Genomic DNA, 13,103 nt, shown 5'->3' with positions numbered 1-13,103 from the left:
CTTGAAATCAAACAGGATATGGAGACACTTATCGAAGAGGTTCAAGACTATTAATATTTTCCATCCTACCTTTTACATAGGTGAGCATGGAAAACGATTTTACGGGCTACTTCTTATTGATTCTTGCATACAAGGAGTGAACAAAAACCAAAGAACACGTGTAAGAATGTGTATAAGGGGCAAAAAAGAGGAGCTGCAGTACATTGAGATACAGACCATAGCATCTATTGTTTCAGACTGGAAAAAAAATCAATAATAAAGAAAACACACAAACCCTCAAATAAAGAAGAGTAACAAGGAGACCCTCATGGAGGTCAGTTCTGTTTAGTAAAAACCATCTATTCTCTGTGTCCTTGTTCACTTCTCCTGAGTGAGGCCACTTGCAAATGTCATCCTCTCCCCATTGCCAATAGATCATACATTTCCTAACAGGATAGATAGGGTAGTAAGGTTCTAATAATGGTAATAATAATAATGAGAAATGGCCCTAGAGATATATTTCATGTGTCTTGCTCTCTCCTTGTCTTCCTTCAGCAGCACAGTTTCCCAGTCAGTGGGGCATTAATCATTGGAACAGCAGCTGTAAGATAAAGGCTGGGGGAAATTTCATGGTGTATTACAGAATGAGTTGTGGGTGCACAAGTATGTGTCTCTCTCGGTATCTGGTAGGAGGGTATGGAAAGGCAGAGCAGAAAAAAAAATCTGTCATTTCATATATTTATACTGTTCAAGACCGTCAGGACTGGTTTCCCATTGTTACTGTGGATTAAAATCATTCACGTCCTTCTGCTTCCCTTGGAGGTCAACTCTCTAAGAGGGGAATAAATATTGTGATGAGGTAAATTTGTCTCTATTTTTTTTTCTGTCTTAGGGGTGAGCAGGAGAGTGAGGCACAGGAAGTGGGGACATCAAGAACCAGGATAGCCTTGGCTGATGGGAAATTCTTTCTTTGTCAACCCTTCTTTGGATATCTATTTATTCTCTTATTTAATGCTTTGGGTGAGTTCGGCTACCCATCTTGAAAAGCCCTGAACTACATTTTCAAGAAAAAATAAATAAAAAGATTTTGATAGGCCGGATAAACAGATGCTGCGGCTACTCATGACGGAGCTGGGAATATCTATAAGATCTTGCCCCATAAACTGAGCAGCCTGGAAGAAATCCTCTGGGACATTGTGCAAAATTTCTGGCAAGTCTCCATCCCAAATGGTAGTCTGTTCTTCAGGGAGATCAGCAAGCGTGATATATTATTTTAAACTTAATAAGCATTATTTTCTTAATAAATGCAAATGTACACAAATATTCTCTTTCTCTTTGTCTTTTTGTTCTGTCTTGTTAGTCCTTGTTCTTTTTGTGTCTCTGTGTGTTTATCTCTCTCTGTCTCTGTCTCTGTTTCTGTCTCTCTCTCTCTCTCTGTTTCTCTACATCTTTCATACACAAAGAGAGAGAAGGGAGGAAGAGGGGAGAAGGAGGAGGAGAAGGAGGAGGAGTGGAGGGGAGGGAGGAAGAGGGGAAGAGAGAGGAAGATGCCTAACTAGACAGGATGATAGAAGGAAGAGGTTTCATTATGTATACAAGTCAATCAAATTCCCTTCAAGCAGGGTGTATATAATTCACCAACCTTTTCATCCCAGGATGTTGATGAGAAAAATCAAAGGGGAACATATTTCTCCATTTAGCTAATAGTAGCAGCTCTCTAGAAACGAAGGCTTTAATTAGAATGTTTCAAAAGGCAAGGCTTGTCATAACAACACCCAGTGTTTCTCCTTTCTCCAGTCATTCAGACAGGCACCCGGAAGGTATAAAGAGCATCCTACCCTCCCACTGTCTCCTCAGAGACAGAATGGAGCTACTGGTGTTGAGACCTGGCTACGGATAACTGGGCTGGAAGATAGAAATAGGAAGTAAGGGATGGATTGTCAGAGATAAAGAACCAAAACCAATCTCTGGACTTCCATTTAAATTAGAGTAAATTAATCTTTTTGATTATCCAAGAAACATTTATTAGGCAGTATATCTTTTACACAGAATAGGCCATTGGGGATGTATTTGGACAAACTAAGAAAAAGGGGTGAATTACAAAAAAAAATTCATTATATTAATTAATTAAAACAAAGGCATTCTGCTCATCTTTCTCAACTTGAAGTCATCCAATTTGTGAAATGGTTATGTAGTTCGCCAAAATGATTAGAGTGGGTGATGGTGCATTCAAGTGTTATGAAGACTTTGCAGGATAAAACTAGCTTCTGTTAGTTCTTACAAAAATCGGGCCTTGATAGATAGGACAATAGAAACAGCTTTGTCAACTAGAGAGAGTCGATGTTTCCAGGATTCTAGGGTTTGTGGTTGTTGGTGGCTTTGTTCGATGGTTGTTTACTTTGTTTGAAGGAAGAGTCTTACTCTACATCATTCTTCTACTTCCCAAGTCCTGGGCTGTAGCTCTAAGTGACCAATGTCCAGTTAGTGCCAGCACATGCTAAGCTGCTATCAGCAGCAGTATAGCCCCATTCCTCGAACACCTTATTCTTTAGGCAAGACGTCATGGAAAATAGCCACAACCATTTCTACAGATAAGACTCGATAGGCAAGGGGCCTCTGGAAAGCAACAGCTAGGAAGTTTGAAAGCCTCAGACTGTAACTGTTAACAGACATGTGTGCTGCTGTAGGAGTGGGTGGCAGATTGTTGCCTGTTTTTTCTTTCCAACAACACTGATTTTTACTCATTATTAGTATATGCTGAATACTATTTCAGTTGGAAAAGGCTAAATCTAGCTGGAACACTGTGACAGGAGGTATGGCCAGAGTGAGAGCAAGGGTAGCAAGCACAGGTAACAGGGTAGACTCTGACTTTGGTCCTGGATGAAAAGCCAGTTAGGTGATTGCAAAATTCACCATGATCCTTAAAACCACTTGTCAATGGCCACACAGGAGGGACTGAGAGCCAAACCAACAACTTCTTGCTGTTCAGGTCCTTTGCACTAAGATCTAGCACCTTATCAGTAGTTTGGGTGGGAAAGCTTTCCTCCCAATCCTGTGATGTGGTTAGACGGCATCTCTATCACTCCCAGGAGAATATTTAAGCTTCCAGCCTAGCTGCTGTCAGGACTTCCTCAAAAGACCCCTTAAGAGACTGGACATCTCTCTGGGACATGGCTGCCTCAGACCTTGAAAATAATACGTTATCTCTCTCTCTCTCTCTTTCTCTCTCTGTCTCTGTCTCTCTCTCTCTGTGTGTGTCTGTTTCTCTCTCTCTGTTCTTCCCAGTATTTTCTCTCTCTCTCTCTCTCTCTCTCTCTTTCTCTCTCTCTCTCTCTCTCTCTCTCTCTCTGTCTTCTCTGTCTCTCTTTCTCTGTCTCTTTCTCTCTCTCTCTCTCTCTCTCTCTTCTCTCTCTCTCTCTCTCTCTCTCTCTCTCTCTCTCTCTCTCTCTCTCTCTCTCTCTCTCTCTCTCTCTCTCTCTCTCTCTCTCTCTCTCTGTCTCTCTCTCTCTGTCTCTCTCTCTCTGTCTCTCTCTCTCTCTCTCTCTCTCTCTCTCTCTCTCTGTGTGTGTGTGTGTGTGTGTGTGTGTGTGTGTGTGTGTGTTTTCTCTGTGGTTCTCAGGTTTTTTTTTCATCTGAACTTTTCAGAAAGAAGCCATCACTGGAGTATCTTACCAGGAAACAAGTAAATTGGAGTTCAATTTCCTTCCCTCCACATTATTCTCAAAAAGGGAAAGGAGAGCATCTATGTGAGGGCAAGCAGAACACAAGAGATATTTCCTGGCTGGCAGCTAAAGTCTAATTAGACTGACAAATCTTCAGCGCCTTCCCTAGCTATGAGGCTTGGCAGGAAAGCAAGGAGCCTGGAGCCACACATTATGTAAGGCTGTTAATCAATATTAGCTGAGCCCTGATCCTAAAAATAAACTTTCCCAGGGGTGTTTGTTGTTTAGCGGTAAAAGGAAGGGAGCAGAAACTGTGGATTCCTTATCTCATTTCTATCGAGCCCATGTCAGTAGGGAACAGGGAGAGAGAACGGAAGTGGCTAACTCTCCAGGCAAGTATAACCATTCTTGATACATGCTAGGATCACAAGACACTCAAGGCCTGCTCCATCCCAAGCTGAGACCCACAGATTATTCGAAGAATGTGGAAAATAGTTGGTTACCTATCCTGGACTTTGAGAATCCCACTGATGATGGTGTGCTGTAAATCTAAGTGCTATGTGTTTTACTGAACAGTGTGAAATTCCTGATCTAATTACCTAAATTGCAATGTCATATACTTTAAGCTAAAAGTTTCTCCATATGTTCTAACTGTTCAGTTAGGCTGACCTCTAATCAAACATATGGACATTTCTGGTAGACCTCTGTCTTCATCGTTGAGATCATAAGAGGTCCAAGTCGTGTTAGCTTTGGTGGGTAGAGACCAAACAGTGCTTGCACTGATGGAACTGTCAGGAGTGCTATGCTCATTATGGTACATGAGTCTGGGGGAGTCTCTTAGGTGGAGGGGGGATCCTACTGTGACATACTTCAATGAATGTGTATGAATGGCTTTCTCATGATCGTATTTATTAATCTCTCAATATAACAAAAGGGAGGGCACACTTATGTCCCTTAGGCAGATAGTGAAAGCAACAGAGGGAGACAGGACTTAGCTTAAGGCATATAACTAAGTAAATAGAAGAAAATGAGTGCTTAACTCAGAAGGTCTGGTGGCAAATCCCACAGTCTCCATTTAACAGACTGAAATTCCGCTCAGCATAGATGAACTATCAGGACAATTCATTTTGTTTCAGGCTGTCATTACCAATATCAAGTCTGAGGTGTGCTCCTAACCGTCCACAGCCTAAAACCGAGGAGCCCAAAGGAAGAATTTTCACATATATACTGTTAGTCTGAAAACTTAGAGTCCCTTTCCGGAACTTTCAAAGGTAGTTCCCATTCAATCATCACCATTATGATGCTTGAGATAGAATGAAATCTCATAGCCTTTCATCCCACTGTTTATTAGAATACTTCCAATCCAGGCTGAGCATCATGACTTTTCTGCCAATTATCTGGTGGTACACAGTCTGGCCAGTGTCAAGGTGACTTTGCCTAGGCCTAGGACACAAGAAGTAGGTTACGATCAGTTTCTTGCTAATAGCTTATAAACAATTCCAAATGGCGATTTGCACAGGACACAGTGAACTTCTTTTCTGCTGATAACTACTCAGACTGGAGGCCAAAGATAAGAGAATTCACATTTCTTTTTTCTTTTTGCAACTATTTCCCTCTCGGCCCTCTCCTCTCTTCTGGGAGCGTTTTGGCTGGAGAGACTAAAAGTAATGAGAGCAGTGAAAGACTCTTGCCACTCACAGTTTTCTTTAGTGCAGAATGAGTCAAAGAACCTGGAATGCAGACTGAAGTGAGATTTCCCATTTTAGAATCTGTTCTCTCAGTGTTGTTGTAGCTACCCAATTGCAGCAGAGTTGGTGAAGATCCTGTGTGGCACTGGGGGACAGGGGCAGGGGCAGTGGCAAAGTTGCTAGAAGAGCTCTTGTCTAATTCAAGCGAAGCTCTAGGCTTCGCTATCACCCCCACCATGAGCACCACCCTCAAAAATTTTCATGCTATTTCTCTGGGTAATCCTAGATTATGTCCACAGATAATTCAGTTCACTCCAGTCCTCTGAGTACTCTCCTAGATATAGGGGGTGAGCTTCAAGCTAAGACCTTCAAATCTGCAAACTTTGCAAGACACATCGTTAACTTACACTATAGCTCACAAGACCTGGACTTTCTTCTTGCCCCAGTGCACTAACCCCCTAAGACCTCATTTTATGACCCTCTCATCTATGGATAGTGCTCCACGTCATTCCATACGCCACCCTCCCAACGCACACCATTACTCAGAAGTTACACTGACAGCCAGCCCTCTTGTTTTCTTCAGGTTATTGGCTCCGTGATACAAATAATCTAGATTTCTAATTTTGTTCGTAACCTTCGAAAATATGTGCAAATTGGTTGATTTCATGACAAGGCATATTTTCTACAGTCCACTGAACTCTAAAGTTGGTTTCACAAAATAAAACAAAGATCCAAGGTGGGTAATGAGATGACAGAGGAGTCTATTCCTGACATCATACATCTTTTGATTTTCCAGGATTAAGTTTAGGGTCAAAATTCTACTCAGATCCTTCTGAAATATCTCATTCCCTAACCCAAAATTTCTAAACTCTGCTCAGAACTATAGCTCGTAATATCAATAGAAGTCCTTGTTTGCTCAGTAGATTGTTGCTTGACTTTCACACCAAATATAATAATAATAATAATAATAATAATAATAATAATAATAATAATAAAAATTGGCAAAACACTGACAGTCTGACTCTACATTGTATATTTAGTATAGTAGTTTTCTTGTTGACAGGTTAAAATATTTGACAAAGTAAATTAAGGGAAGAACACTAATTTTTGGCTCACAGCTCCAGTATATATCATGACAGGGAAGCTAGAGAATGAGGCAGCTGGTCAGAGTGTATCCAGGTTCAGTAAATATGGGGGAAAGAATGATTGTTTTCAGCTTGCTGTCTCTTTTTTATTCAACCCATCTAATGGAATGGTTCCACACATACTTAAGGTGTGTCTTTATACCATAGCTAACCTAGAAAATCACCCACAGACATACCAGGGGCTTAGTTCTGTAATCATAATGCCATCAAGTCTTCCCTGAAATTAGAAAAGGCTTGGAAACTTACAGCACAAATGGGTATAGTATAGACAACGTAAGCCTAGGTCAGGCCCAGGCAATGAGAAACTGATGGCTTCTGCTTTATGCCTATTTCAATATGGTCTGAGAGCCCAGAGAGTAGCCACTTTGCTAAAGAAAGCCACTAGACCACAGCTGGTCTGGAGCAAACCCTTGTCAGTTTAATTAGTGGAAGCAGAGTTACCTCCGACCAATGTCTGACTATGTAAATTATATCTAATGACGGAGCTGGCTTTCAGCTGAAGAGTTTAGGTAAAAAAAATAATGATTTTAACAATAGATATTTAAGTGACCTGTGATCTAACCTGAATCACTTAGCTAGTATGAGAATGGACTAACATTAAACCTGAGATAGCTGGCACATGTCCATTATATATAAAAGTTATACTAGTGGAAAAGACTATCTACACAGCCTGATTATTCTAGAAGTAGAGCATTTCTGCAGCTATTTTATTTCTGGTTATTAAGTGGCTACAATATAGCACATAAAGCTTGTCTGATCTGGTTTATACAGTGCCTCTAGAATAACTACTAAGTACAAGACTTTTACTGAAGATTATTATCTGTCCATCTGGCTTCTTAATGTGCCCTTTAGTTGCTTTTTTACCCCTAAATTGAAAGGAGCATCTTGAGGCATTCTTTTTAATATAAGGTCAAGATCCATTGCTTGGGCACAATAGCTGTGAGTAATTTACCATAGTCCATGCCATTCACAAGCAATTCTGTACTCCTATCAGTAAGAGACTGATATATCACAGAGATCAAAGTACCAATTACTTCCAAAAGACTGGAGCATTGGAGAGCTGTATCAACTCAAAAACGATTTGTTCACATTCACACACGGTTAAGAGCAGCACTAAAAGCACTTTACAGTTTCCCTTTGATCTGATGTGAGCACTAGCCAAGGTCCATCAGAGATGAACTCCTCAAAGGAAGTTTTCCCCCGCTGCTAATGTTTTAGGAAAGATTCAGGGAATTTTTTGAGTAGTGACATTTTGATACTTGTAGTCACACATGCTTAATTGTTTTTCTCCTAGAAGTGTCCCATTTTAGGACAACCATGCTTTAATGATATTATCAAAGTGCAAAAGCAAGGAATGGAGCACCGCTTGCAAAATGGTCTGCACGGAATTTCAGAGAGATGAAAACTGAATGAGAGACCGGTGAGCAGGAGACGTAATCTTTCCTATTTTCTTTTCTTTTTTGAAGTACCTCTCAGAGATCAAAGCTACATGAGTTCTCTTTATCCAAGAAAATTGGCTGGGTCATACATTGCATGTATTTGAAGCTGCCTACTATGTCCAGTATCTAAGACTTGTCCTAAATCATTGGGTAGGCTTGATGCAATCTGTAGTCAGTAGTTAGGCCAGAGTAGGCTTGACTTCAGAGTTTTTAGGTTTGCACAAAGCATGGGCCACAGTTCTTGTGGCTAGTTGGCAAGAACAAAGGTACCTAAAATCTTCCACAATATGTCTCCTCAGGTTTCTCTTTACACAATCCTGGGGTTTCTGTCTCCTTCAGCCCGGGTCTAATAAATTCTGCTAAGCTCCTGGCCTTCCTCCAAGAGCATGTATTTATGCACCCGTAAAAACAAGGAGTGTCAACAGATTTATATCCCATCTTTGTAGCCTAGCAGAAAGAAAATGGAGAAGCATGTAACGATGTAATCCAATTTTCCCCAGCCTCCGAAAGAAAAGCAGCTCACAAGAGGAAAGCTGTTGGAGAGAGCTCTCGCTGGCGCTTACTTGCTCTAAGAGACAACACAGGCTTAAAGATAAATCAGTGGTAAGGTTTATGCACCTTGAAATCCATCCCTGTCCAGAAGTCCCTGAATCTCTTGGGTTGTAGAAAGAGTTTAGGAACTCAAACAATCTGCCCTCGCCTCAACTCCATTTATGTATTTGCTGTGAGAGGGAACAACCAAAGACTGAAAATTACCACAAATTGGGGCAATTCCCTGAATCCCTGTGTAGCATTAAATCCGCTTGTGGTCAGTGAACATTTAGTCCTAAGGCAGACAGCAGAATCAGCCATTCCAATGGAGAAAGCAAAGCCATTTGCTCTTCTATTTCCCACAGAGTTGGCAGAATAGACTCTGACAGAAATGAACCAGGTCTGCCAAGACCTGTGCAAACAGAACTATCCTTTTATGAACAGGAAACAGATCTATGCTTGAACTACAGAGAGTCATAATAGAAATATATATTGCCTTTTATCTTCTTCGCAGTGAGTGGAGTGAGGTGTCTGGAGTTATGGCTGTAATATCAGCTGCGAAGTACTATTCTCCAGCATGTGCACAGGTATGCAAGGAATGGCACCCTGATTACAGGACTGCTCTGCCTTTGGAAAACACACAAAGTTGGTCAGTAACGTCATCAGTATACACAGATACAAATTGCTCTTAGGAACCATGAAATAAGCTGTCTGGATTTCTGCTCAAGCTCAAAGCAAAGGAATAAAGGAAGACAACATGTTTCCATACAGTGAAGTCACATAACTTCATTTTGAGAGATTAAAATAAAACCCAAAAACGAAGAACAAAAAACAAAACACATGGGTGAGTTTTAATTAATGATTCACTCTAAGATTGGAGTGTCCTCTAGAGTGGTGGGAAAGGGGACGTCAGGAACTCCCCTGAGCTCCTGCATCACGTGCGAAAACTGAGAAGCAGAAGGGACAAGGACTGATAATGTTTCTTTTTACAAACAACTAACTAGGGTAGGGATAATTTCTCCCACAAGCATTGGCAACCTTCTTTGATGCCAAACCATTTAAGGCTAATAACTCGATTAACCTCCTACCCCTTACTAACTAGATTTATGTACTGCGAAGAGAGGCAGCTAAGTATTAAGTTTCAGCTTGTATATAATTACTTTCAAGTGAAAAAAAAAACCTTACCACCGAAACCAAGAACTTTTTTCTACCTAAAATGAAACCTTTATGTTTGCTAATAAAATCAGTATATTAGTCAAATAAAGTAAAAAAAAAAAAAAAAGAAAGAAAGACTTCAAAATGACAAGTCATTAATTAGGACTTAATGTCAAACACAAAGACTCAACTATTCACAAGGAGTGGTTGCGATTCTAGTTTCAGTTGTCCTTGATTTAATGATACCCATTGACCTTAATAATGTGCAGTTCATGGTCTACCAAGGTTATCTGGAGAAAGTGAATAGAATTGAACTAGGGTACAGACTTGCTTAGGGTAACAAATGCTCACTTCTCCCTCCTCCTTTCTGTTAATCAAAAAGAAAAGGGAAAAGGGAATGCAAAGGAGAGAAGAGGAATGCCTTGTAATAAAAGCATGGTCCATTGTTCATTTTGAATAATATTTTTCCCGTTTCAGTGACAAATGGAAAGGATAACACGAGTTATTTCATGAGCTCATGAGTGCCACAAGGCTTCCCTAATTCAGTCATTGTTTCCTTTTTTTCTTTTTTTCTAGTTTTAGTTCTCATTACCTTGAGCATCTTCAGCCTTCCGTCAAAGGCCGTGATTCAACATAATTAGCTACCTAGATTACTGATCACAGCAGTGATGTTGCAAAACCAAGAAAGAAAAACAAAAAATCACCAGAGAAAGGTTTACCTGAATGCTGGCTGTAGAGCGGTTTTTGCGGGTGGTGGTCGTAGCCATGGTGGTGGTGGTTTCCATGACAGTGGTAGACATTTCGGGTGGCATGGAGGTTGTTTGTGTTGTTCCCGAGACTGATGGGACTTCTCCCACTAGCCGGACACTTCCATTGATTTTAATATTAGGGTTGTTCTCAGCCGCCATGTTCAGTACCTTCAAACCATCATAATAGAGCCCAGAGAGTTGGCCTTGGAAGAGACGTCCTTTGTCCTTTCCTCCGATGGCTATTTGCGCCTGGGTGTTGAAGATGGTTAGCTGCCGGCCTAGTGGATTAGGTGGAGGAAACACTATTATTTCTATACATTTCTGCTCCTTCCCTTACCTATTCTTTATGGAGCAAGCACCTGAACAGGCTTCCTTGAACAACTGAAGTAGATAAAATGTATAAGAAAAAGTCGCCACTGAAATTGGTGAGTAACATTTCATGATAATTACCTCTTCCACTGTCTAGCTAGAGATCCTAAGTTACCCAAATAACTAAGTCTTATTTTTATTCGAAGGAAAAAGACATCTTTTTTTTTAAATATGAGCAATGTTTCAGTCTCCCACAATATATAATCAAGGATGACAGAAACATCTAGTTCAGATCATGACAAGACGAACCACAGTTGCCTAGTGTTCTGATTTAAGCTACAAATTAATGTAATGACAACAGAAAAGAATGATGTGCGGCAAACAAAACTCAATGAGGTGACTGAGAACATTGAGTTTAAAAATTAGGTTCAGTAATTAAATTAAATTTACTGAAATTAAACCGCAATTAAGAGGCTCAGATTCATTGCATGCTTATAAAAATGGACACTCTGGTCACCAGGAACAGAGTTTTCCACAAACCATCATCATAAGTAATATTCTATCAGCACTTGCTATTTAACACCATCATAATAGATGTATAATTTGGAGGCAGGAATGATAAGTCAATAGATTATTCTGTAAGATGGGGGAGTAATTAGACATTAATAAAGCTCCAATAATAGGAATGGGGGTGAGGTAATCCTAAAATGGTTGTAAGAGTATAAAGAGGGGAATAATCAGAATATATGATATACATGTATGAAATTGTTAAATAATATAATTAATCAGTAAAAATTAATTTAAGGGGGAATATGGATACTGACAAAGAAAACAAAATATAAAACACCTTGAATGATGTAGGGACATGGTATGGATTATAAAATGCCAATAGATAATCTTATTTCAGATTTTCTTTGTGGGCAAAAAGAAATAATAATAATAATCAGAAAAAAACATGGCAGAACAGTTTAAAATGGAGCATTCAACTAACTAGGTTTATTCTCCATTATTTCTACTTATAATTTTTTTTAAACTGAAACTAGGTCTTTGCCATGGATGGGAAACAGCATTTAAAACCTCACTGTAATTTGTCATGACAGCAACATGCTATGGCCTTCCTTCATGTTTTGTCTTTAGATTAATTCCATCTGCTTTCCCATATGGAGTCGAGAGGAAGCAAAGATACCTATTCGTGGAATTTGACACATCTGTCCTGGAGTTTTCTTTAGTTAGTGATCAACAGAGCCGCTAATTCTTCATGTAATCACCTTGATTATTTTAGGTGTAAATAATTATAAGCTACTTTGTGCTACTCACGTCTGCTTGGTAAACCATATATGCTTTCCTTAAAATCCCCATTGAACAAAGGTATGTTGCGATGTTTGGCTTCTCAACTAGTGAAATAAGCTCTAGTTTGTGCAAATACCGCTAGCCTTGGATTTCTGGAATTTAGCATACACTGCTGGAAGCACAACGTAGGATAAGGGAAACAGCATATGTTCAGGGTGTACTTTTTAGGCGTGTGTCAACTTTAATATCTGGGCATCTCTTAAGAGTTATTATTAGCATGAGTTATAGGTAATAGTACTTTCCTTTTAGTCTGGCGAACATTTTTAGGGTGGAATTAATCCACATTTCATAAGAATCTTAGATCCATACAAAGGTCCATATTTTAATGATAACAGAATTCGTTAGTTCCCTTGGACGTACTCAATTCATTCGATATTCTCCAGTAAATCTCCTCAGTGTCCTATGAGTTGGTACCGTTTGACAGTTGCATGTTTTTTGCCTCTGTCCTCCTCACATGAGATGTAACATGTTCAGTGCACAGTGGTGCAGGGTAATGGGCTAGAAGTCATATTCCTTTCTTTAGGAGTCATGCACTTGCTACACTAGAAATAGGATAATAAGTGCACAGAATAATTCTTGCTTAGCTTCATAGCAACATTTGGAGCAGCTTAACATTCTAATTCAGAATACGCTCTTGAGTGGAAGATTTCTCGGGTGTAATGTTAGTATCTTAAACTAGATAGCTTCCACGCAAGGTATCTTTTGCATGTGTGCAACTGTCGCCCATTTATAATATTACCTCTCTTTTTATCTTTCATCCTCTCCTCCTTCCTCCCTCTCTCTTTTCTATATAATCCAGCTTGGTGATGAGTTAATGGCTGAGTAACCTTGATTACGTGTAGAAGATTTTATGTTCTAATATCCTTGGACTGTTTCATAATGACAATCTCTCATAATGGTCCTTATCTTACTTTCCCGGAATGATTCATTCTGCCAATACTTAAAACTGAAAAGCGGTCAAAGAAAATTGAAATTCCAACTGCAATAGACTGGCTGAAAATGATGGATGGCCTTCATTCTATTTGCAATAGTTCACTCCATAAAGTGGCCATTGCTTCTTCGAGAATGACTGAGGAATGAGGGAAGGCATGACATG

General features: G+C 39.8%; 1 protein-coding gene across 8 annotated transcripts in view; it reads right to left on the bottom strand.

Annotated features, from left to right (window-relative positions):
• LOC116905664 (neurexin-3-beta) overlaps window positions 1-13,103 on the bottom strand; it is a 525,628-nt gene that overhangs the window by 135,807 nt on the left and 376,718 nt on the right. For all 8 annotated transcript variants that reach the window (XM_032908640.1, XM_032908642.1, XM_032908645.1 and 5 more), the window contains one exon: window positions 10,319-10,626. In XM_032908640.1, coding sequence (XP_032764531.1) covers window positions 10,319-10,626 — 308 coding nt within the window. The remainder of the gene's footprint in view (window positions 1-10,318; window positions 10,627-13,103) is intronic.

This window comes from Rattus rattus, chromosome 7, assembly GCF_011064425.1.
Source record: "Rattus rattus isolate New Zealand chromosome 7, Rrattus_CSIRO_v1, whole genome shotgun sequence".
In the NCBI taxonomy this organism is placed as follows: domain Eukaryota; kingdom Metazoa; phylum Chordata; class Mammalia; order Rodentia; family Muridae; genus Rattus; species Rattus rattus.
The sequence above is the reverse complement of the archived record's forward strand: the minus strand, read 5'-3'. Positions and strand labels throughout refer to the sequence as shown.